General features: G+C 51.7%; 1 protein-coding gene across 2 annotated transcripts; it reads left to right on the top strand.

Annotated features, from left to right (window-relative positions):
• The first annotated feature begins 290 nt into the window (after positions 1 to 290).
• LAPTM5 (lysosomal protein transmembrane 5) lies at positions 291 to 18,780 on the top strand. Of its 2 annotated transcripts, none has more exons than XM_014258640.2 (8): positions 291 to 486; positions 4,601 to 4,694; positions 10,691 to 10,767; positions 11,636 to 11,764; positions 12,813 to 12,938; positions 13,586 to 13,681; positions 16,186 to 16,278; positions 17,863 to 18,780. In XM_014258640.2, the coding sequence occupies exons 1-8, from the start codon at positions 400 to 402 to the stop codon at positions 17,935 to 17,937; spliced, it is 777 nt and encodes a 258-aa protein (XP_014114115.1). In that variant the 5' UTR covers positions 291 to 399; the 3' UTR covers positions 17,938 to 18,780. The 2 variants fall into 2 exon arrangements, with proteins under 2 accessions (XP_014114115.1, XP_005529917.1); XM_005529860.3 differs by having other exon boundaries at positions 293 to 486; positions 12,816 to 12,938.
• Positions 18,781 to 24,024: the final 5,244 nt, after the last annotated feature.

Raw genomic sequence — 24,024 nt, 5'->3', positions numbered from 1 at the left:
CTTTGCTGGCAGGGAACGCCAGGTCCAAAGGGAGGAACTTGGATGCTTCGCTGCAAAAACAGCAGGGTGAGTTTGAAGTGAGATTCCTGGACCCTGCTTTTGCTCCTGAGGAGTTTTGTGGGTCAAGATCACGTCCTGCTCCTGATCCTCCTGTCCTGACAGCCCCGTGCTGGACACCTGAGCAGTGCTGGGGCTCTGATTTCCCAGCTGGACGTGTTCAGCAAGCCCCCCACTTTTGCTTTCTTTGTGATTGAGAAACCCAAAGGCCTCATGTGACTCTGCAGATGACTTCACACATTCAGAGAGCAGGAAGGAAGCCGAGCTGCTCTCGCTTCGCTTTCCGTGGGGCAGCTCCAAATTCGACCTCATTAACTCAGGAGGGCTCAGAGGGACCCGAAAATGACCCCCCAAACCCCCCCTGAGCCCCCCAAATGCTGCTGCTTCAACATCAAGACAGCGACGGTGACCCTGGGGATCTTCCACATGGTGAGTGCTGGGCCTGGAAGGGGACAGGGACAGGGAGAGAAGGAAACAGAGGTGGAACCTCTCCAGGAGGAGCGTTGTTGTGGTTCACAGGGCTCCTTGACACTGGAATGTTCTCTGTTCCCAAGAGGAAAACCCAGTGAGTTCAGAGGGATGAACAAAAGGTGGTGGGGGACAGGGAGAAGCGGAATTGGCTGTACTGGGAGGGGTTTTGAATGATTTTTTCCCCTGGCCCTGCCAATTGGAGCTCAGGGAAACTGAGCTTCCTGTTTTTCTGCTCCTAGCCGAGTGTATCCCGAAGCTGCTGGGTGGGAATGGGGCACTGGAGGGATTTGGGAGCTGGATGAGCAGAGGGTGATGGGCAGAGCTGCCTCCTCCACGTCCCTCTTGGTTTCCATTGGGATCGAGGCCACGTCTCCCAGGCAGCTGGAGAAGCTGTTCAGGGCAGGGATGGCAGAGCAGGAGAGCCTGGAAACCCCTCTGTGCTGCACTCCTGGCTGCACTGAGGAGCTCGAGGTGCTTTCAGCCATGCTGAGGATGTGGTTTATTGCCTGGCTGGGTTATTAAAATTATCCCTGTGCACAGTCAGGGTTTCAGGGCGACACCGGGGCTCTCACAGGTTCCTTGGACAGCTCAGGGGGAGCTGGGGACCTGCAGCCTGCAGAAATCCCGTGGGAATGGCAGCTGTGGCACGGGGAGGACATTCCAAGGTCCCCCCTGTTCCCTGGAGCAGCAGGAGCTGTACCACCCCTTTTGACCCTGGAAAAGTGGATGATTTTTGGATGGGCCTTGTCTCACTTCTTGAAGAGATATCACACAGTGCCAAACATCCTCCCCCTGCCTCTTCCCTCCCTTCTGATGGTGCAGTGAGAGGAAGAGGAGATTCCTTGGCTCCAGCACTCCATCAGTGCTGGGGGTTTGGATCAGGATAAATTCCTGCTGCAGGTGCCAGGGGTGAACCCCAGCCGTGACATCAAAGAGCTCTCAGGCTCTGTGGCAGCTCCTTCTCCTCCCATAAATCATCTCTGCCTCGCTCTGATCTCTTCAGAGACAGCTGGAATAAATCCTGGGCATGCTGGGCAGAGGGTCCATGCCCTGGATGTGCATTCCCTGCAGGAATAAGGCAGGCTCCACATTCCAGCGTGCCAAAGCCAGCTGCTGGGGAGGTGTCCTGCTGCTGGCCTGGCTCTCCATGCCAAGGGAAAGGCCTGGAGGTCTCTGCCCGCTCACAGCTCAGTGCTTCTTCCTTTTTTCTACACAAAATGGAAAGTTTTGAACCAACTTTTGCCTTAAAAGTCTCCTGAACCTCTCAGGCTGGGCTGGGGCTTCCTGCCGTGTTCGTATCTTGTGTGGCTGCACTTGGTCTGGCCTTTGTGGCTCATTTCCACAGCAGCGAGGAAACCAGGGCCTCATTTTTCTGTGACAGACATCAGAGAGGCTTCCTCATGCTGAACTTCAGCCCCTGGACCTGCTGGATGGGATGGGGGAGTCTGGGTTTGCTGTCCTGCTCTCACCCACTCCTCTTTCAGAACAGAGCTGCTGCTTAGGGCCCAGCTCATCCATTTTGCTCAGGCCTCCTTTTAAAGAAAACCCGAAAAAGCAATTTCTGCCCGTATTTCCCACTCTGGCGATTGAGGGGTTGGACCAACAGCAGAAATAAAGGCAGCAAAACCTGTTTGGGAGCTTGAACACAAAACCTCTCAGGCACCTTGCAGTCAGGTGTGATCTCCATGTGTCTTCATTAAGAGATCCCTCCCCTCCCAAGGGGCACCAGCAGCCGTAAAGGCACTTTGGATCGATGCAATTTCATCCTTGACAGGGTTCAGAGCTGCCCTGGGAGCTGAAATGCTGTTCCATTAAGCTGAACCCGTGTTAACTTTGTCGTGTCCTCGTGTAATGAGATCTGGATATTCCTCCTCTTCCTGCCAGCTCACGAGCAAATTGCAAAGTTCATTTACTTCATGGAAAAAAGGGAAGACAGCAGAGTGACTCTGGAACGAGCTGGTATCAGACAGGCCCAGGGAAAACCTGACACATCCTTCCTTCTCTTTCAGACTCCAGACAGAATTCCAAATTCAGAGGGACAGGGTGGGACAGGGGCCCTCTGCAGCCCAGCGTGGCTTGGTGGCTGCTGGCTCTTGGTGCCACAGCTCTTCTGGGAGCTGCAGGCTCAGAAAGTTAATGAATTTGGTTTGATGTTATTCCCAGGAGTTCTGCAGCTGACACAGAGGCAGAGGCAGGGGCTGTGCTCAGCTCCTGGCACTCCCAGCCTCGCTTCCCCCTTCCTGGGGGAACAGCCTTCCCTCCCAGCAGCTCAGCACCCCTGGCTGGGCATCCCTGCTGCCCACACCCTGGCTGGATCCCTCTGAAGACACAGAACCGCTCTGTGCCCAGCCCAGCCCGTGCTCTGTGCTGTTCCAGCAGCCCTGGTTTGCAAACCCCAGCCCCGAGCACGGCGCTGCTGCCCAGGGCCGCGGCTGAAGCCAAGGCTTGGTGCAGCTCTGCTGGAAGAGTTGTTGGTGCAGCTCTGCTGGATGAGTTGTTGGTGCAGCTCTGCTGGAAGAGTTGTTGGTGCAGCTCTGCTGGAAGAGTTGTTGGTGCTGCTGTGGGTGGCAGATGGGGCCCGGCTTCTGCATCACTGCGGGGCCACAGGGCTCAGGGTCACCAAGTGGGGCAGCCAGAGGGACCCCAGAGGGTCACTGGTGCCACCCCCTGCTCCAGCAGGGCCAGCCCAGGGCACAGAGCACGGGGCTGTGTCCGTGTGGCTCGGGAATATCCCAGGGAGGAGACTCCAGCCCCTCTCCGGGCTCTGCTCAGGGCAGTTCTGCAGTTCCTGGGCTCAGCCCCTGCTCTGGTGTCACTGCTGGGCCTGGAGCAGAGCCTGGCCCTGCTTGGACCCTCCCTGCACCCAGGGACAGCCAGGGACAGCCAGGGACTGGCAGGGACTGGCAGGGACAAACAGGGATACACGGGGGCACACACAGGGATGGAATTGCCAGAGCAGCTGTGGCTGTCCCTGGATCCCTGGCAGTGCCCAAGGCCAGGCTGGACATTGGGGCTGGAGCAGCCTGGGACAGTGGGGGTGACCCTGGGACAGTGGGAGGTGACCCTGGGACAGTGGGAGGTGACCCTGGGACAGTGGGAGGTGTCCCTGGGACAGTGGGGGTGTCCCTGGGGACAGTGGGGGTGACCCTGGGACAGTGGGAGGTGACCCTGGGGACAGTGGGAGGTGACCCTGGGACAGTGGAGGTGTCCCTGCCATGGCTGGTGTGGGATGGGAAAAGTTTTACAATCCCTTCCAACCCATGGGCAAAGCCCTTCCAAGTATGGCCAATGGTTCCCATGGAACATTATTCCCAAAAATTCCTGTGGAGGGGTTGGAGACTGCTCAGCTCAGCCCCCAGTGCAGGCTGCAAACCCCTTCCTGCAGAGCTTTCCCAGGGTGGAAAACAGGGAAAAACCCAGCAAGTTCCATCCTTTGTGTGATTCCCTGATTCCCTGGAGATCTCCTGACCTGGGCTCACACATGGATTTCTCACACCATCCCTGGCTGGGCCAGGCCTGAGCCCACAGCTCTGGAGCTCCCTCCATCTCCCAGCTCATTAAAGTCAGGACAGAACGAACCCTGCAGGCTGCGTTTGATGGTCCAGCTGGAAAACTTGGGGGAAATCATTCTGGTTCAATGTGCAAAAAGAACATTTGGAGGTTTTCCTCAAATAATAAAAGAAGGAAAGTGATGATTTTGTCAATGGAGTGGCACAGCTACACCTACAGGGAAATCTTTAATCTTTTTTGTGGTTTTGTTTTAACCCTTTGGAATACTGGTGTTGCATTTCCCTCAACTCCAGAGCAAAAGGCAATCCCAAAACATAAAACCAGGATAAAAACCATTGAAACAAACTCACTGACTTTGTCACTTCTCCATCCTCCTTCTGCTGGCAGTTAAATCCAAAACATTAATAAACTGATTACTGTTGTCTCAGAATTTCCTGGGGTTTGAACCCTTTGTGTTTGGCTCACTTGGAGACTCATCCATCCATCATTCCCTGGAAGTAAATTCACTGCTGGGAATTTGGCCCAAGGCCCCTGAATTGTGTTTTTTTGCTTTGTTCTCCAGGTCATGAGCGTCCTGCTGCTGATCGAGTATTCCCTGGAGGTGGCCAACGGGAAGGGCTTCTGCAAAGACCTGGACAAGGATTCCTACAGAATTGGTGGGTCCTGGGAATGCTGGCAGGGATCCCCCAGTCCTGCACTGCTCCCTCTGCCTTCTCCATCAAAGAATTTGGAGTTCTGGGTGATAAGCTCAGGAGGGAGTTTAGGCTCTGTTTGGGGTTTGCTCTAGGCCAAGGCTGTGTTGGGTTTTCATTTCAGAGGATGAGCCCCAGAGTCCTCCAGCTCCCTCTGGAACCTCCTGTGGATTCCCCTGGCAATCCTGATTTCCCTTCCTCTTCTTTTTCCCCAGCTGTGCATCATTCCAGCCTCACACACGCTCCTGACTTCCTTCCCAATTCCATTTCCAGGGAAACACTGAAGTGTCCGAGAACTCCTCAATGGAGAGAAGGGACAAATCCCACCCCATACTGATCCCATGGACGTGTGGGCTGGGGGCCATTCCCATGGAGCCATTCCCATGGGGCCATTCCCATGGAGCCATTCCCATGGGGACATTCCAATGGGGCCATTCCCATGGAGCCATTCCCATGGGACCATTCCAATGGGGCCATTCCCATGGATCCATTCCAATGGGGACATTCCAGTGGGACCATTCCCATGGGGCCATTCCCATGGGACCATTCCAATGGGGCCATTCCCATGGGGCCATTCCCATGGAGCCATTCCCATGGAGCCATTCCAATGGGGCCATTCCCATGGGGACATTCCAATGGGGCCATTCCCATGGGGATATTCCCATGGGGCCATTCCAATGGGGCCATTCCCATGGGGCCATTCCCATGGAGCCATTCCCATGGATCCATTCCAATGGGGACATTCCCATGGAGCCATTCCAATGGGGACATTCCCATGGAGCCATTCCCATGGAGCCATTCCAATGGAGCCATTCCCATGGATCCATTCCAATGGGGACATTCCAGTGGGACCATTCCCATGGGGCCATTCCCATGGGGCCATTCCCATGGAGCCATTCCAATGGGGACATTCCAATGGGGCCATTCCAATGGGGCCATTCCCATGGAGCCATTCCCATGGAGCCATTCCAATGGGGACATTCCCATGGGGATATTCCCATGGAGCCATTCCAATGGGGCCATTCCCATGGGGCCATTCCCATGGGGCCATTCCAATGGGGCCATTCCCATGGGGCCATTCCCATGGGGCCATTCCAATGGGGCCATTCCCATGGAGCCATTCCAATGGGGACATTCCAATGGAACCATTCCCATGGGGCCATTCCCATGGGGCCATTCCAATGGGGCCATTCCCATGGGGCCATTCCCATGGAGCCATTCCCATGGAGCCATTCCCATGGAGCCATTCCAATGGGGCCATTCCAATGGGGCCATTCCAATGGGGCCATTCCCATGGAGCCATTCCAATGGAACCATTCCCATGGGGCCATTCCCATGGATCCATTCCAATGGGGCCATTCCCATGGGGCCATTCCAATGGGGCCATTCCAATGGGGCCATTCCCATGGATCTCCTGCCTCCCGACCCCCGTGACGCCATTCCCAGATTTTCCCAGCCCCTGGTGTATTTTTCCAGAGCACTGGTGGCTGGAAGAGGCCAAGGCCGAGCTGTCCCATAGCTCACAGCTCCTGAAGGATTGAATTCCTCCCGAAGGATCCAGCTCAGATCCTCACAAAGGCCTGGCGCTGTCTCGTGGGGTTCCATCTAAAACCCAACCCCGCAGCCCTCAGGCCTTGCCCAACCAGGATGTTCTGCTTGGAAACAACTGCAAGGGGGGGTTTTCCTTCCTTGGGTCATTTTCCGTGTAAAACCACAAGCTGAGATAACTCTGGGAGCAAAAAAGGAACCCAGGCCCCCTCCCTGCCCATGGAGAGCAAACCACAACCCCTGGCAGGGCTTCCAATTCCAGCCAGGAATTGCTGTTCCCTGCTGTCCCAGAGTGGCTGTTCCTGGGCTGAAAATTCCCTGTGTGTGTGTGGAGGAAAAGGAGACTGAGTACGGATTCCTGCACATTCCAAACTCTCCAGTCCCCAGGACAGGAGTCAGAAATAGGGAAAAGCACCAGACCAGGAACAGGCGCTTCCTGGTGAAGCTGGAAAAGCTGACTTCACGTTTTCCCAAGGAAAGAGGCACCACTGGGATCCCCCAGGGTTGTTTGGCATCAGCGCTCCAAGGTTTGGTTCATCCAACAGAATCATGGAGTGTCTGGATTGGAAGGGATTTAATCACCCAGTTCCAAGGGGAAGGGCATCAGCAGTGAGAAAAAATTGTGAATTTGGAATTTGGGTGAGTCCTGCTGAGAGGGACCTGAGCAAGGGGCAGTGCAATGGTTCCCGTGTTTCTCATGGAGCAAAATTCCCAAATATCCCTGGGTTATATCCAAATATCCTGGCTGCTCTGCTCTGCTCAGCCCCCAGTGCAGGGTGCAAACCCCAGGGAATGACCCAGGGGGAAAAACCCAGCAGGGAATGACCCAGCAGGGAATGAATAACCTAGCAGGGAATAACCCAGCAGGGAATGACCCAGCAAGGAATAACCCAGCAGGGAATAACCCAGCAGGGAATAACCCAGCAGGGAATGAATAACCCACCAGGGAATAACCCAGCAGGGAATGAATAACCCAGCAGGGAATAACCCAGCAGGGAATAACCCAGCAGGGAATGACCCAGCAAGGAATAACCCAGCAGGGAATAACCCAGCAGGGAATGACCCAGCAAGGAATAACCCAGCAGGGAATAACCCAGCAGGGAATAACCCAGCAGGGAATAACCCAGCAAGGAATAATCCAGCAGGGAATGACCCAGCAGGGAATAACCCAGCAAGGAATAATCCAGCAGGGAATGACCCAGCAAGGAATAACCCAGCAGGGAATAACCCAGCAGGGAATAACCCAGCAGGGAATAACCCAGCAGGGAATGACCCAGCAGGGAATGACCCAGCGGGAATAACCCAGCGGGAATAACCCAGCAGGGAATAACCCAGCAGGGAATGAATAACCCAGCAGGGAATAACCCAGCAGGGAATAACCCAGCAGGGAATGAATAACCCAGCAGGGAATAACCCAGCAGGGAATAACCCAGCAGGGAATAACCCAGCAGGAATAACCCAGCGGGAATAACCCAGCAGGGAATGACCCAGCAGGGAATGAATAACCCAGCAGGGAATGAATAACCTAGCAGGGAATAACCCAGCAAGGAATAACCCAGCAGGGAATAACCCAGCAGGGAATAACCCAGCGGGAATAACCCAGCGGGAATAACCCAGCAGGGAATAACCCAGCAAGGAATGAATAACCCAGCAAGGAATAACCCAGCAGGGAATAACCCAGCAAGGAATGAATAACCCAGCAGGGAATGACCCAGCAAGGAATGAATAACCCAGCAGGGAATGGCCCAGCAGGGAATAACCCAGCAGGGAATAACCCAGCAAGGAATAATCCAGCAGGGAATGGCCCAGCAGGGAATAACCCAGCAGGCTCCAGAGTCAGGGCTGGGATCAGCACAAGGAAACCAGGAGCATCCATCCTTTCCTTTAAAACACGTTCCTACTTTCAATTTCTGATGGGAATTGAAGCACTTGATGCAAGTGTGACCTCAAGGGTTTCCTTCGTCTTTCTGGCTTTGTTGTTTTGCTCTTTTGTGGGGTTTTTTTAGAGTTGCTTTCTGGTTTGAGTTGGGTTTTTTGTTGGTTTATTTGTTTGTTTTGGGTTTTGGTTGTTTGTTTGGGTTTTGTTTATTTTGTTTGTTTTTTTGTTGGTTTGGTGGTTTTGTTTATTTGGGTTTTTTGTTTGTTGGGGTTTTGTTTGTTTATTTGTGGTTTTGTTGGGTTCTTTGTTTATTTGGGTTTTTGTTTGGGTTCTTTGTTTATTTGGGGTTTTGGTTTGTTTATTTGGGGTTTTGGTTTGTTTATTTGGGTTTTTTGTTTGTTTATTTGGGTTTTTGCTTGTTTATTTGGGTTTTTGTTTGGGTTTTTGTTTATTTGGGTTTTTGTTTATCTGGCTTTTTTGGTTTTTTATTTGGGTTTTTGTTTGTTTGGGGTTTTGTTCATTTATTTGGGCTTTTGTTTGTTTATTTGGCTTTTTGTTTATTTGGCTTTTTGTTTGTTTATTTGGGTTTTTGTTTGTTTTTGTTTATTTATTTGGGTTTTTGTTTTGTTTGGGTGGGTTGGGGTTTTTTTTGGTTGTGTTTGTTTGGTTTTTTGCCCATGGCACCAACCCATCCCTGTTCCAGCAGGGAGGACGATCCTGTTCCCTGGGAACAAACAGCTCGCGGGAAATTGTTTTCCCTTGGTTTTCCTTTTCTTTCCATCCCTTTGTGTTTGTGGGGGTTTTGTTTCTTTGTTGTTTGCTTTGGGGGGTTTTGATCCAGGTTCTGCTTGGAAAATCCAGCTGGGCAATTAGCTGGCAATGGCCACTTCCCAATTAATTAGGGATCCTGCCAGAGAGCTGGAGCAGGAGCCATGGAGAGGGAGAGAGGCAGGAAAATCCCGGGATAAGGAGAGAAATCCTTTCTGGGAAAACTCCTGAGTGCTGATGCTGGGTGAGGGGAAAGGCTTTGGGAGTTTGGGTTTTTATGGGATTGGGGTTGACTCCTTTAGGGAAAAGGCTTTGGGAGCTGGGGCCTTAATGGAATTGGCTCCTTTAGGGAAAAGGTTTTGGGAGCTGGGGCTTTAATGGGATTGGGATTGGCTCCTTTAGGGAAAAGGCTTTGGGAGTTTGGGTTTTTATGGGATTGGGGTTGACTCCTTTAGGGAAACGGCTTTGGCAGTCTAATTTTTATGGGATTGGGACTGGCTCCTTTAGGGAAAAGGCTTTGGGAGTTTGGGTTTTTATGGGATTGGGGTTGACTCCTTTAGGGAAAAGGCTTTGGGAGTCTGGATTTTATGGGATTGGGGTTGACTCCTTTAGGGGAAAGGCTTTGGGAGTCTGGTTTTTAATGGGATTGGGACTGGCTCCTTCAGGGCTGGTCCCCCAAAGGCTGAGTCTGGCTCCTTTGTTAATCTCTGTTTGGGGTTTAGGCTGCTTCCTGTTAATCTTTGGCTCTTTGGGCGCCACACCCCAGCCTTGGTTCTACTCCCCTGCTCCTCAAAGGTGGGGCTGTTGTTCCGCCTTGGAATTCTGCCTTTCCCACATCCCTGGGAGCAGAAGGAAAGCAGCAGTGGCTGCCTTTGGAGAGAGCTGCCCTTTGTGCTCCTGATCAGCTGCTTTAAAAAAAAGACAGAAAAATGTAAAAGTTTGGATCTTTTCTAGCAGAATTAAACCTTTTCTTGAGGCATTCAGGAACTGAAGAGCCCAAAGTGGCCAGTGCTGTTTTATACTCGGCTGAAGCAGAAGGAAAGGAGCTGGAGAAGGCTCTGGGAAAGGTTATGCAGAGGCAGATAAAAACCAAAAAAAAGCAGCAGAGTTTTGCCTCTGGAGAGGTGAATCAGCAGCAGGGCAGGTTGTGATTCCAGCAGAGAAAATTGCATCCAGGCAAAGGCTGAGCAGGAACTCCATGGATATAAAACACCACCCCCTGCACCCAAAGCAGCTGCCAAAAATCACCCCAAACCCCCTCATCCTGTGGTTTTGAGGTGTCCCTTGCATCCCACAGCTGCAGCGTTGGGGGGAGAGATCCCCCCTGACCCTCCCTGCCCTCAGCAGTGGTGGGGGGTTAAAATTCCTGCTCTTCTCTGAGGGATCCTGAAGATCCTTCAGCATTTCACTGCTGGTTCCTTTACCTGCCTTTCAGTCTCTAAACAATTTCCAGCTCAGAGCTATGAGCCAAAAGCCCTCTGGGTTGGTTTTTAATGCTTCATTTTGTAGCCTGGGATATTTAACATTTCAGGCCTTGGTTCCCTCGAGCTCACAACCCACATGGGCTGGTGGATCCAGGAACTTCAAAGAGAGATGAAAAATGGGTGTAAAAAGGGAAATAAGGGGTTAATTCCAGCTGCATGGCATTAATTCCTCCACAGACACAACTCTTTGTGCCAGGCTGAACCGTCCCTTAGGGGTGTGATGGAGTTGGGACAGCTTTTGGTGATGTGGTGATTCCTTTTATCATTTTTATCCTTTTCAGCTGATGTCACCACCAGTTTCCTGCTGATCCTCATGTTGTTTGTCATCAGCCTGCACCTCCTGCTCGGGGTGCTCAAGGTGCGTTCCCCACAAATGACACTCAGGGTTTGGATGGTGCTCACTGGAATTATGGTCAAAAAAAAGCAGGAAAACCCCCAAAATCACACAGGAAAAAAAAGGCAGATAAAAATCCCAGAATCAAACAGGGGGAAAAGGCAGATAAAAATCCCAGAATCACAGAATCCCACAGGAAAAAAGGCAAATAAAAATCCCAGAATCCCACAGGAAAAAAGGCAAATAAAAATCCCAGAATCCCAGAATCCCACAGGAAAAAAGGCAGATAAAAATGTCTCCTGGACTCAGAGGGAAAGAGGGACTGGTTTGAAGCCTCAGGTTCTTGTGAAAAGCTTCAAACACCCAGATTTACCAAATCTGGGCAACATTTGCATCCAGGCTAGGTTTGGTGTTAAATGAATGAGATTTTATGATTTAGAAAGGTTTTCTTGCCTCATTTCTGTGCTCTGTTGCAAGTCAGGTCCTGTTAGAGAAGTGTCACTGCCCTGTTGCACCAGGGACTGATTTCCCGGTTCAGGAGGAGGAATCCCCAGGCCTTGGGGTGGAAACCCCAGGAATCTGGCAGAGTTCTAAGGATTAAATATCACCCAAATAACCCAGTTCTCCCTCTGCAGAGGAGTTTTAGGGACAGTAGGATGACAGCTCTGATGGGAAGTGCCAATGTCACAGAGTGAGAATTCACAGGAATTTTCCAAAGGGGTGAAAAAAATCAGCATTGATGCTCTGTTTTCTCTGGATCAGTCATCACTGAAGTCAGAAATTCCAGGGAAGTGTTAATTCTTGGAGCACCATCCAAGTCCTTCCAGGCGTTGCCAGCGGGTCTCATTTCCCACTTGGAATGAAAATAACCGGCACTGCTTCTCCTCCTCAGGAGAGGGAGCGGCTCCTGATCCCCTTCCTGGCTCTGCAAGTCATTGATTTCCTCCTCAGCCTCCTGACCATGTTCAGCTCCTACATCCAGGTGCCCGTCATCATCTCCGTGTCCTCCCTGGGCCACACGGTGGGTGACAGCTCCTCCTCCCGGGGCTCCTGCCTTTCCAGAGGTGGGGAATGTGTGGGATGGAGGATCTCTGGATGGGGTGGTTCTCCATGGAATCATGGAATCCATGGAATTCAGGTTGGAGAAAAGGATTGTTACCTCAGGATGGTTCTCCATGGAATCCATGGAATTCAGGTTGGAGAAAAGGATTGTTACCTCAGGATGGTTCTCCATGGAATCCATGGAATTCAGGTTGGAGAAAAGGATTGTTACCTCAGGGTGGTTCTCCATGGAATCCATGGAATTCAGGTTGGAGCAAAGGATCTCTGGATGGGGTGGTTCTCCATGGAATCATGGAATCCATGGAATTCAGGTTGGAGAAAAGGATTGTTACCTCAGGGTGGTTCTCCATGGAATCCATGGAATTCAGGTTGGAGAAAAGTATCGCTGCCTCGGGGTGGTTCTCCATGGAATCCATGGAATTCAGGTTGGAGCAAAGGATTGCTACCTCAGGGTGGTTCTCCATGGAATCCTTTGGGTTGGAGCAAAGGATTGTGGCTGTTCTCCAGGGAATAATTTAGGATGGAAAAGACCTTTGGAATCCTGGAAGGTTGTGATAAAGGATTGCTGTCCTGGGCTCTGGTCTGTCATTGAATCCTTTCGTTTGGAAAAGACTTTAGGGATGATCCTGAATCCAGATGTGAGGTGGTTTCTCCAGGCTGGAGACAGGATGCAATCCTTGGAGGCTGAAGGCAACCAGTGGCAGCTGGGATTATTTATCTCCCCCTGTCTCGGAATGTGGATTTTCTCCTGGCTTTGAGGGAGGTGGCTCTGGGTGAGATAAACTGGGATTGTCACTGCTCTGGCCAGAGGTTTCTGTGGAGCTCGGACAGGGTCCCACAGACGGTTTGCTCACTCTTTGGGCCAGCTGAAGGGAAGGTTTGGGGTGAATTTAAGGGAATTCAGTGGCTTAGACTGTGTGAACCAGCCACAGGCTCTGTGGAAAAGGTGAATAATGAGCAGAAGTGACCCAATCCTGTGATTGTGACCCAATTCTCGTTCCCCTCAGCAGGGCCACTCCAGGATTCCCCTGCTGGCGCTGCAGCTGCTGGATTTCTGCCTGAGCATCCTCACCCTGTGCAGCTCCTACATGGAGGTGCCCACCTACCTCAGCCTCAAGCCCTGGGACAGCAGGGTAGGTCTGGACCCAGCTCCGCTCATTTTCCACACTGGGAACTCCTGTAAATTCCCATTCCACGGCTGTGCAGCTTCTCTGACCTCTCTGGAACACCCAGAACCGCTCGCTTTGACAGCCAAGAGGGTTTTCCGTGTTCTCCCAGCGCTGTTCCTGACTGACAGCTCCCGTGTTCCCTAAAAACACACCCTGTTTCTCCTTGTAGGAATCTGATGGATGCAAATTGCAGAGCAAAGTGATTCAGATGGAGCTGCCAGCCTGGAAAATGCCTCAAATTTCATCTTTATTAAACAGTCATGTTTAATAAATCCCACCCCGGTGATGTTACGGATGGATGGAATCATCACATTCCTACAGAAGGATGGAGACACAGATTTAAGGCCCTGGGATCATGAGCCCAAGTTTCTCCCTCCAGAGAAAAGAGCAGGAAAATCCCAGGCGGGTGGCAGGAGCGGAAATTAAAATTTTAAAAGTTCTCATTTAAGCAGGGCTTTGCCAAGGAGTGGAAACAGCAGGGAGAAAACAATATCCTTGTGATCCTGCTGCCAGTGAAAATCCTTCGTTCCTCGCTCTGCCTGAGCCTCTGTGGGTGCCCCTGGCAGAGGGAAGGAGGCTTTGGGGCTGAGAGCTTCTCCCTTTTCCCGCAGGGCTCTGTGCCAGTCCTGGAGTCGCTGCCAGCAGAGGAATACGCCAAAGTGATGATCACCTTCACCATCGCCTTCGCGGCCGTGCTCGTCCTCAAGGTAAAAGGCTCTGAAGTGAGGCACCCCCAGGAAATGCAGCTTGAATTCTCTCCCAGCTCTGCTCTCCTGGGCTCCCCTGGGCGCGGTGGGAGCCGTGACTCCGGATGCTTCATCCAGAATTAACACAATTCCCCGCGCTGGTCCCTGTGTCCACCAGTGATCCCAAACCCAGGGGATGGTTTGGGCTGGAGGCACCTTTGGGTTCATCTCACCCCTGCCTTGGCAGGAACATGTGGGTTAGGGTTTGGGTTAGGGTTAGGGTTAGGCTTAGGCTTAGGCTTAGGCTTAGGCTTAGGCTTAGGCTTAGGGTTAAGGGTTAGGGTTTGGGTTAGGGTTAGGGTTAAGGGTTAGGGTTGGGTTAGGGTTAGGGGTTAGGGTTAGGGTTAGGGTTAGGGTTAGGGGTTAGGGTTAGGGTTGGGTTAGGGTTAGGGTTAGGGTTAGGTTAGGGTTAGGGGTTAGGGTTAGGTTAGGGTTAGGGGTTAGGGTTAGGGTTGGGTTAGGGTTAGGGTTAGGGTTAGGGTTAGGGTTAGGGTTAGGGTTTAGGTTTAGGGTTTACGCTTAGGTTTAGGGTTAGGTTTAGGGTTAGGTTTAGGGTTAGGTTTAGGGTTAGGTTTAGGGTTAGGTTTAGGGTTAGGTTTAGGGTTAGGTTTAGGGTTAGGTTTAGGGTTAGGTTTAGGGTTAGGGTTAGGGTTAGGGTTAGGGTTAGGGTTAGGTTTAGGTTAGGTTAGGGTTAGGGTTAGGGTTGGGTTAGGGTTAGGGTTAGGGTTAGGTTAGGGTTAGGGTTAGGGTTAGGGTTAGGGTTAGGGTTAGGGTTAGGGTTAGGGTTAGGGTTAGGGTTAGGGTTAGGGTTAGGGTTAGGGTTAGGGTTAGGGTTAGGGTTAGGGTTAGGGTTAGGGTTCCACTTCCACTGTCCCAGGGTTAGGGTTAGGGTTAGGGTTAGGGTTAGGGTTAGGGTTAGGGTTAGGGTTAGGGTTAGGGTTAGGGTTAGGGTTAGGGTTCCACTTCCACTGTCCCAGGGTGCTCCAGCCTGGCCTTGGGCACTGCCAGGACTGCAGGTGGGGAAATATTCCAATAATCTGTGTCTCACTTTGGAATCCTAACTTCAGCACCGCAGGGATAAACAAGAAGTAATTGTGGGGAATCAAACATTCCTTGTGATTTTTATTTATTTCAAAACGAAAATCAGGGAGCACATTCCTTGGGCACCGCCATATTTTCCCAGAATCACGTGACCAGGTGGGCACCGCCATTTTTTCCCTGAATCACTTGATCACATGGGTACCACCATATTTTCCCAGAATCACGTGACCGTACACACACAGCCATATTTTCCCAGAATCACGTGACCACATGTGCACCGCCATTTTTTCCCAGAATCACGTGACCAGATGGGTACCGCCATATTTCTTTGGAATCCCGTGACCAGATGGGCACCACCATATTTTTCTGGAAGTAGGGGGTGCCCTGGGCACTGCCATGTCAGGGAATGTAGACCTTTGCTGCGTGAATTTTATTTATTTTTTTAGATTAACTGGGTTTTTTTCATGGATGAGCAGAGGTTTTTCACCCAGTTTCTACAATGGCTCCAGATTTGCTCTGTGGATGAAGAGGTGTTGGAAGCAAGGAAGGGTTTTGCAATATTCTCCAAAGATGCTCAAAGATTGGATTTACCTCCGATCTCTGGAATGCCGAGATTGATTTTTTCAGCTGATATTTCATTCCTTTTTTTCTCTTTGTCTTGGCTTCGTGTCAACACAAACAGCCCTCATTGTCCCGGGAATGCTCAGCTGCCCAGCCCGAGTTCGGGATCTGTGGCTCCCTGTGCTCCCTGAAAATCCCAACTGTTCCTGAGCACATTCCCAGGCCAACACAAACACCAGGCACACGACTCTGCCGTGCTGCTTGGAGCGGGGAAAATATTGATTTAACAGGGCCAGTCCCACAGACCCTGCTTATTTCCCTGGGCCACAACCCCTCAATAAATCCTTTTTCCTCAGAAAAGCCCCATTTATTGCATGGATAAATCCATGGGGTGCCAGGAGGTCCTGTCAGGGAGGTGCAAAAATGGGATTTTGCTGAATGAAGGGATTTTTGGGGCAGTCCTAGAAGCTCTGTGGTGCCTCTGGTGCTTTCCTGAGGCATCCACTTTGTCACCTGATCCGAAAAATGACATCAGAGCCACGAGTTCCTTTCCTACCTGGGGATATTGTGATCTCAGAAGCCTCAATGTTGTGTTTTAATGGATTTGCTGTTTAATCTCTTTATATTTACTGGGTTATTGATCCCAGGCCCACCCCAGTCCTGTTCTGCATCCATGGAATCATCACATTCCTAGGGAAGGATGGAAACACACATTTAAGACCCTGGGATCGTGGTCCCAAATTTCTCCCTCCACAGAAAAGAGCAGGAAAATCCCAGGCTGGTGGCAAAAGTGGAAATTCCCTCTTTGCCCTGCAGTGCCATGGGAAAAATTCCCTTTCCCTTCCCTCTTCCCTCTTTTCCAGGCCTACATGTTCAAGTGTGTCCTGAGCTGCTTTAAGTACATCAAAGCCAGCAGGAGGGAGGAGGTGAAGGCAGAGCCACAGGCAGTGGAAAAGGTGAGGAAAAGTGAATTTACTCCTGAAAGTGGAGCCACAAGAGTGGAAAAGGGGCATAAAAGTGAATTTATTCCTGAAAATGGACTCAAAAGCAGTGGGAAAGGTGAGGAAAAGTGAATTTATTCCGTGAACAGGAATCCTTTAGACTGGTGATCCTTATCTCTGCTGTTTTGGATTCAGAGAGAATTTCCAACCCTTTAAATCCCCGGTAGCAAGCGCTAATAATCAGTTTTTAATTACAATATATCCATTTAATTTTACTTCTGCATAAAATCTTTAAAGCCGATGTGCAAGGAAGGTGAAACTCAGGCACGGCAGATAAATGGGAATGAATTCCCTGTGATCCCTGATCCAGGAATTTGGATTGAATTCCAGATGGAATTCCATAGCTCAAAGTGTTTAAAATCAGCTTTTTCCTCACCTTTCTTTTTTGAGAGTTTTGAATTTTCAGTGTTGTGAAGATGGATGGGAAGGAAAGAGGGAGGGATGGGAATGCTGAGGGATGGAAATGCTGAGGGATGGGAATGCTGAGGGATGGGAATGCTGAGGGACAGGGAATGCTGAGGGACAGGGAATGCTGAGGGATGGGGAATGCTGAGGGATGGGAATGCTGAGGGATGGGAATGCTGAGGGATGGGAATGCTGAGGGATGGAAATGATGAGGGAAGGGGAATGCTGAGGGATGGGAATGCTGAGGGATGGGAATGCTGAGGGATGGGAATGCTGAGGGACAGGGAATGCTGAGGGATGGGAATGCTGAGGGACAGGGAATGCTGAGGGATGGGAATGCTGAGGGATGGGGAATGCTGAGGGATGGGAATGCTGAGGGATGGGAATGCTGAGGGACAGGGAATGCTGAGGGATGGGAATGCTGAGGGACAGGGAATGCTGAGGGATGGGGAATGCTGAGGGATGGGGAATGCTGAGGGATGGGGAATGCTGAGGGATGGGAATGCTGAGGGATGGGAATGCTGAGGGATGGGAATGCTGAGGGACAGGGAATGCTGAGGGATGGGAATGCTGAGGGACAGGGAATGCTGAGGGATGGGAATGCTGAGGGATGGAAATGTTGAGGGATGGGGAATGCTGAGGGATGGGAATGCTGAGGGATGGGAATGCTGAGGGATGGGAATGCTGAGGGATGGGAATGCTGAGGGATGGGAATGCTGAGGGATGGGGAATGCTGAGGGATGGGAATGCTGAGGGATGGGAATGCTGAGGGACAGGGAATGCTGAGGGATGGGAATGCTGAGGGATGGAAATGTTGAGGGATGGGGAATGCTGGGGCTTGGCTTTTATCTTGGCAAATCTGCTGAGCCAGATTTGCAGTGGTGCCCCAGCTGTGCCTCTCTGAAATTCCTCAGCTTTCCTTGGGAATGAGGCTGGGATCCTGCACCTTCAGGAGCCTTGGGCCATTTTTTGTCCAGGGAATGGGGGTGGCACTGGCACAAGGTGGATCCAATCCCTGCTGCCCCAGCTCTGCTGGATTCCTGCCCTTTGTCCCTGCCCTGAAGCAGGCAGAGGAACCCTCCAGGATGAAATCCATCCAATCCCTGTGTTCCCATCACCTTCCATCTCTTCCAGGCCGTGCTGCCATCCTATGAAGAAGCCCTGGAATTGCCTTCCAAGGATTCCCTCCCTCCCTACATGTCCGTCTGAGCCCAGCCCAGGGGAGAGGCGGCACTGGCTGCTGCTGTGCCTCTCCCCTCCTGGCAGAGCCCAGTCCCTGCTCCAGAGCAGTTCCCAGCTTCTTCCAGATCCTGCCAGGGAACTGCCAGAGTCTTGTCCTGCTCTGGCATCTCCATTTCCCATCTCTGGTTCCCATCCCTGGGAGCTGGGATTTGGCTGCTGAGGGTGCTGAGGGTGCTGAAGGTGATGAGGGTGATGAGGGTGATGAGGAGGATGCTGAGGGTGCTGAGGGTGCTGAGGGTGCTCAGGGTGCTCAGGGTGCTGAGGGTGCTCAGGATGCTGAGGATGCTCAGGGTGCTCAGGATGCTGAGGGTGCTGAGGGTGCTGAGGGTGCTGAGGATGCTGAGGGTGATGAGGATGCTGAGGGTGATGAGGGTGCTCAGGGTGCTCAGGATGCTGAGGATGCTGAGGGTGCTGAGGATGCTGAGGGTGATGAGGATGCTGAGGGTGCTGAGGAAGGTGCTGAGGGTGCTGAGCCCTGCCAGCTCCGCTCGGTGCCACCAGGATCTTTCTCCTCTGGCTCAGCCCTTTAGGAAGTGGGATTAAGGGATGAGCAGGGAAGGAATTTTCTCTGGGATAAGCGAGCCCTGCAGCTCCGACAGCCAGAATTCCTACAGGAAAGGGATCAGCCAAAACCCCCCCAGGAATTGCAGCTCTCCCCCTGTCTGCTTGTGATGATTGACAGTGACCCAGAATATCCAGCCCAGCGTTGCTCTGCAGTTTCATACTCGAGTGGGTGCGTTTTTCTGTGCTTTTGTGGGACTTGGAAGACGAGTTTCAATTAAAATAAAAACCTTAATGGCTTCCAAACTGTGAGTCTGGTTTCTGAGGGTGTCTGATTGCTGAGTGAAGGAAGAAATTATTTGATTTATAAAAAAATGAGCGAGAAAAAATGGTGCTTTGACCTTGACCTGATCTTTTCTCGTGCTTGTGCTGCTTGCAAAGGAAAAGCTGATATTTCTATTTCAATTTCCTCTCAAAATCTGCCTCTCTGCCTTATCAGCAGTGATAAGGAGCCGTGGCCTGTTCAGCAGTGACTGCACAGCTCAGGCCCTGCAAATGTCACTGATGTCCCTGGAATTCCACACCTGCTCCCCCTTCGGGATCATTTCCTGCTCTTTTCAAACATCTCAGTGTGAAGACAGAGGGGTTTTCTCAGTCTTTAGCAAAGTCTCCATCCCAGCCTCATCCAGAGCTTGGATCACAGCCCCAAACCAGCACAGCCCAGGCTTCGGTGCAATACTGAACAGCAAACTTCACTGGAATATTTGCAGAGAATGAATGAGAAATGTGCTGCTGCCCCTGCACTTTTCACTGGATGTGCCTTTCTGTAATGGGGAGGAGGTTGGTTGTGTATTTTCCAGCTGATTTTCCCATCGAGGGGAGAGAATTCCGTTTTTCTGTGCTCCATCTCCTTGTTCTGGGCACCAGGATGCTCCACAGCAGACCTGGAGTCTGGAAATGACATCTCAGTAGCTCCAGTGCTTTTAAACACGCTCAGAAATCACCCCCAAAAAGCACAAACCTCTCATTTTCTGCCCCCACCTCTGCCAATTGTTTAACCAAAGAGCAAGAGAGCAACTCGAAATCCGACCAGGAAACCTTGCAGGACAGATTACTGCAGCAAGGCCCAGCCCAGCCTCCTGCTTTATTCTGTGGAGAGATTAAAAATGATCTTGAATTCTGAATTGAACTGGTGGCTGAACGTTCCACACATCCCTTGCCCAGGCCACAGGAGCAGGGCTGGCTGCTGGAGCTGTGGTCATTGCTCACCTCGGCTGCTCCAAGCAAGCCAAGCTCAGAGAGGCCTGGAGGAGGCCTCGGCCTTTGGAAAAGAACATCCTGCTCTGAATATTCCTCACCAGAGCCTGGGATGGTGTGGGACAGCTCTGGGACATCCAACCCACCTGTTATAGATACATTTTATATTGGTGGCTTTTCGCAAATATTAAAATGAATGTTATGTGTATAAGAATGGAAATTTTTGTTGTATTAATATAGTTTTCTTTATTTCTGTAAGAAATAGTGGTATAATACATGTATGTTAAGCTATGACATAGCATTAAAATAAAAACTACTTTTGTTTGTGTAACCCAAAGACTGAAAAAGATAGCTGGAGATCTTTTTTTCTTTTGTAAACTCTCTTATCCAGGTGAAGACAGCAGTGACCAGAACTCTGGGGCAGGAATTTATTGCATTTCTGGTACCAGGGAATGTAAATCTCGATGGCACCAAGAGCATTGATCTATTGGGAAGGGGACAAGAGAAAACTGAACAGAAGAACCCCAAAGATCCTGAGAAGAATGTGTGAATATGTGTGAGAATTTATGGATATGGAGCAGGGTTCTGTTTTTAAGGGACAATCCTTTGTCAGTGAGGTGAATGCAGAGACACCCAGCTGTATCTGTGTACTTTACTTTATTTTTATCTCCTAATTGTTTTTTTTATTAAACTTTTAAATTCTATAAAAATGATGTGAACCTCGTTTTTCACACCACCCAAACCCCATTAACTGGGGCTGCTCAGATGTGAAATGCTGGCCATTCTCTTGGTTTCCAAACCAGAAGAGGGTTCCCCAATGAGATCCAACTAAATCCTGTCAAAAGCCCTCCTCCAGCTCTCTCACTGGTTCAGGTTCTCTCTCTAATTAAATCCCCACTAATGATGGGGAATGTTTCTGGTTGTTGAGTGGCTGCAGCAGGGTAAATCAGACCCTGGGCCTCTTGCTGTCATTGACTTTGCTAATGGAGCTGCAGTTGCTGAAACACGGTCAGGACGTGACCCCAGGGCTGGGGCTGGATTCAGTGTGGGGTCACACCTGGACTAACTGAGCCTGGCTCTAACCAAGCCAGCCCATCTCCTGCCTGGGGCAGAGCTTTCTGTGTCCCTGTCCCTGTCCCTGTCCCTGTCCCTGTCCCTGTCCCATCCCTGTCCCTGTCCCTGTCCCTGTCCCTGTCCCATCCCTGTCCCTGTCCCATCCCTGTCCCATCCCTGTCCCATCCCTGTCCCTGTCCCTGTCCCATCCCTGTCCCTGTCACTGTCCCTGTCCCTGTCCCTGTCCCATCCCTGTCCCTGTCCCTGTCCCTGTCCCTGTCCCATCCCTGTCCCTGTCCCTGTCCCTGTACCATCCCTGTCCCTGTCCCTGTCCCTGTCCCTGTCCCTGTCCCTGTCCCTGTCCCTGTCCCTGTCCCATCCCTGTCCCTGTCCCTGTCCCTGTCCCTGTCCCTGTCCCTGTCCCATCCCTGTCCCTGTCCCTGTCCCTGTCCCATCCCTGTCCCATCCCTGTCCCTGTCCCTGTCCCTGTCCCTGTCCCTGTCCCTGTCCCTGTCCCATCCCTGTCCCTGTCCCATCCCTGTCCTTGTCCCATCCCTGTCCCTGTCCCTGTCCCATCCCTGTCCCATCCCTGTCCCTGTCCCTGTCCCTGTCCCATCCCTGTCCCTGTCCCTGTCCCATCCCTGTCCCTGTCCCTGTCCCATCCCTGTCCCTGTCCCATCCCTGTCCCATCCCTGTCCCTGTCCCTGTCCCAGAGCAGGGTCGCAGCTGCCCCTCTGGAGGAGCTGCAGATCCCTGAGCTCTCAGCTCCAGCTGGACACTCCAAGTGTCCCCAGCTGCCCCTCACACCCCTCCCCATCTCCGTGTCCCTTCTTGGGTGCTCTCCAACACCTTCAGACCTTTTTTCCTACAGTGACACCCAAAATTGCCCAAAGCTCTGGAGCCACCCCGGCCGTTTCCAGCACAGAAACAACCCCAGGGACAGGAATTGCACAGGAGGAGAATTCCAGGCGTGGATGGAGGAGCAGAGCCCTGCAGAGGTCAGCAGGAGAGGCAGGAACCGTGCCCAGGAGGCAGCTCGGTCCCAGGGGAAGGTGTGGGCACGGGGAGCAAACAAAAACAAACAAAAAGTGATCCCTGTGAAATAAGTGTGACCCATAAAACACACAAACAAGGCCCAGCCGTAAACAGCTTTTGCTATTTCCAGCAGCAGCCCCAGGGATATTTGCCAGCCCTTTGCAGCTGGAAGGATAAACAGAAATTCCTTTGATCCTGACTCGGTGCAGGGGTTATTTTCCAAGCCACTCCTGCCTCCCCAGCATCATTTGTTGGATGCTTTGCTGTGCCCCCACTGCTGTAATTCCGTGTTGCCAGGGTGGGAAATGGGGATGCAGGAGGTTGGGAGGGGGTCCCTCCAACCCTCAAACCTCAAAATAAAAACATTAGGGGGGTAAAACCCAAGAATTGGAGCTTTTGTCTTCATTTCTCTGCGGGGTGAAAAGTGGAGTGGGAATCCAGCTTGGAACACTCACCTGGAACATCAAAGGGAGCCAGAAATAGGCAGAAGTTTTGGAGCATTTTGTAAAACCTTGGAGCTTTCTGGAGGCTGGAGGGCAGCAGAGCTGTGTTTACTACAAGTCCCAGGTTTGTTTAGAATGAAATAAAAACCAACAGCAAACAACTCAGAGTTTGACCACTGCTCCCTTCCCAGCCTTTTTATTCTGCCTCACCTGTGGAACTCAGGCACCCTCCAGATCCCCCTGGAGAAGAATTTCTGGTCCAGGGCTACAAAAAATAAAGAAAAATCCAGTATGTAATTCGTGGCATTGTTCAGGTTGGAAAAAGCCTTTAAGCTCCTCATGTCCAGCCATGGCCACCACTAAACCACATCCTAAAGTGCCCAACCCACACGTTTTTTGAGCAGTTCCAATTCGACTCCATCACTGCCCTGGGCAGTCTGTGCCAATTCCTGACCACCCTTTCCATGATGAAATTTTTCTTAATGCCCATTCAAACCTCTCCTGGTCCAACCTGAGGTGATTTCCTTACCCTGCCTCCACTGGAAGTTTGGGAACGTCCTGAGATTCCTGATTTCCTTTTTCCCCTTCCCATTTTTCTGGGTCATTTCCATGGCAGTGCCTCAGGGACTGCTGCTGCATTTTGATTTTAACGCTTGGGCTCACTGCAGGGTGAAATTTATAGCGAGACATTAAATGCAGTCAGGGGGTGTTTATTGGAAATATGGAAATCCCAAGCTCAAATTCAGTTTTGAACTAAAACTCGAGCAGAACGAATGGCACGAGTGCGGTGCCGCCTCTAAACAAGAGCTGTCAGTCCCCTGGAAAATCCAGTGTTGTTTTCCCTGGCTGTTCCCAGCTGATCAGCATTCCTGGGAAGGGCTGTGATGGAGGAAGATCTGCATTTACATTGTTTATTCGATCACTCTGGAGTCTTGGAATCACAGAATTCCTCAGGCTGGGAAGGACCCCTGGGATCACCAAGTCCTTCTGTCACCCAGCACCACCAGGGCCACCACTGGCCATGTCCCCAAGGGCCACCTCCACACCCTCTTAGGACATTCCAGGGATGGGGACTCCACCACATCCCTGATTCCACCTGAGCCAATGCCTCACAACCCTTTCACTGAGAAAATGTTCCCAAATATTCCCGTGAGCTCCCCTGGCCCAGCCTGAGGCCGTTCCCTCTCCTCCTGTCCCTGTTCCTGGGAGCAGAGCCCGACCCCCCCGGCTGTCCCCTCCTGCCAGGGACTTGTGCAGAGCCAGAAATTCCCCCTGAGCCTCCTTTGCTCCAGCCTGAGCCCCTTCCCAGCTCCCTCAGGAATTCTCCAGCCCCTTCCCAGCTCCCTCAGGAATTCTCCAGCCCCTTCCCAGCTCCCTCAGCAATTCTCCAGCCCCTTCCCAGCTCCCTCAGGAATTCTCCAGCCCCTTCCCAGCTCCCTCAGGAATTCTCCAGCCCCTTCCCAGCTCCCTCAGGAATTCTCCAGCCCCTTCCCAGCTCCCTCAGGAATTCTCCAGCCCCTTCCCAGCTCCCTCAGGGATTCTCCAGCCCCTTCCCAGCTCCCTCAGGGATTCTCCAGCCCCTTCCCAGCTCTGTTCCCTTCCCTGGGCTCACTCCAGCCACTCCATGTCCTTCTTTTCCAAAACTGCCCCCAAAATTCCAGGTGTGCCCTCACCAGTGACCAGCACGGGGGATTCTGAACCTTTTGCCTTCAGCAGGAGCAAGGTGGGACCAAAATTTCCTGGTTCTCCACCGGTGAAGGGGAAG

Source organism: Pseudopodoces humilis, chromosome 27 (assembly GCF_049639895.1).
Source record: "Pseudopodoces humilis isolate 2021_Gansu_Grassland_sample_001 chromosome 27, ASM4963989v1, whole genome shotgun sequence".
Classification (NCBI taxonomy): domain Eukaryota; kingdom Metazoa; phylum Chordata; class Aves; order Passeriformes; family Paridae; genus Pseudopodoces; species Pseudopodoces humilis.
The sequence above is the reverse complement of the archived record's forward strand: the minus strand, read 5'-3'. Positions and strand labels throughout refer to the sequence as shown.

Bases quoted from the DNA above. Each gene is read 5' to 3' on its own strand.
- LAPTM5 (XM_014258640.2), top strand. From the start codon at position 400: ATGACCCCCCAAACCCCCCCTGAGCCCCCCAAATGCTGCTGCTTCAAC. The intron at 4,695-10,690 runs GTGGGTCCTGGG...TATCCTTTTCAG, and splicing joins CAAGGATTCCTACAGAATTG to CTGATGTCACCACCAGTTTC. The intron at 16,279-17,862 runs GTGAGGAAAAGT...CATCTCTTCCAG, and splicing joins AGCCACAGGCAGTGGAAAAG to GCCGTGCTGCCATCCTATGA.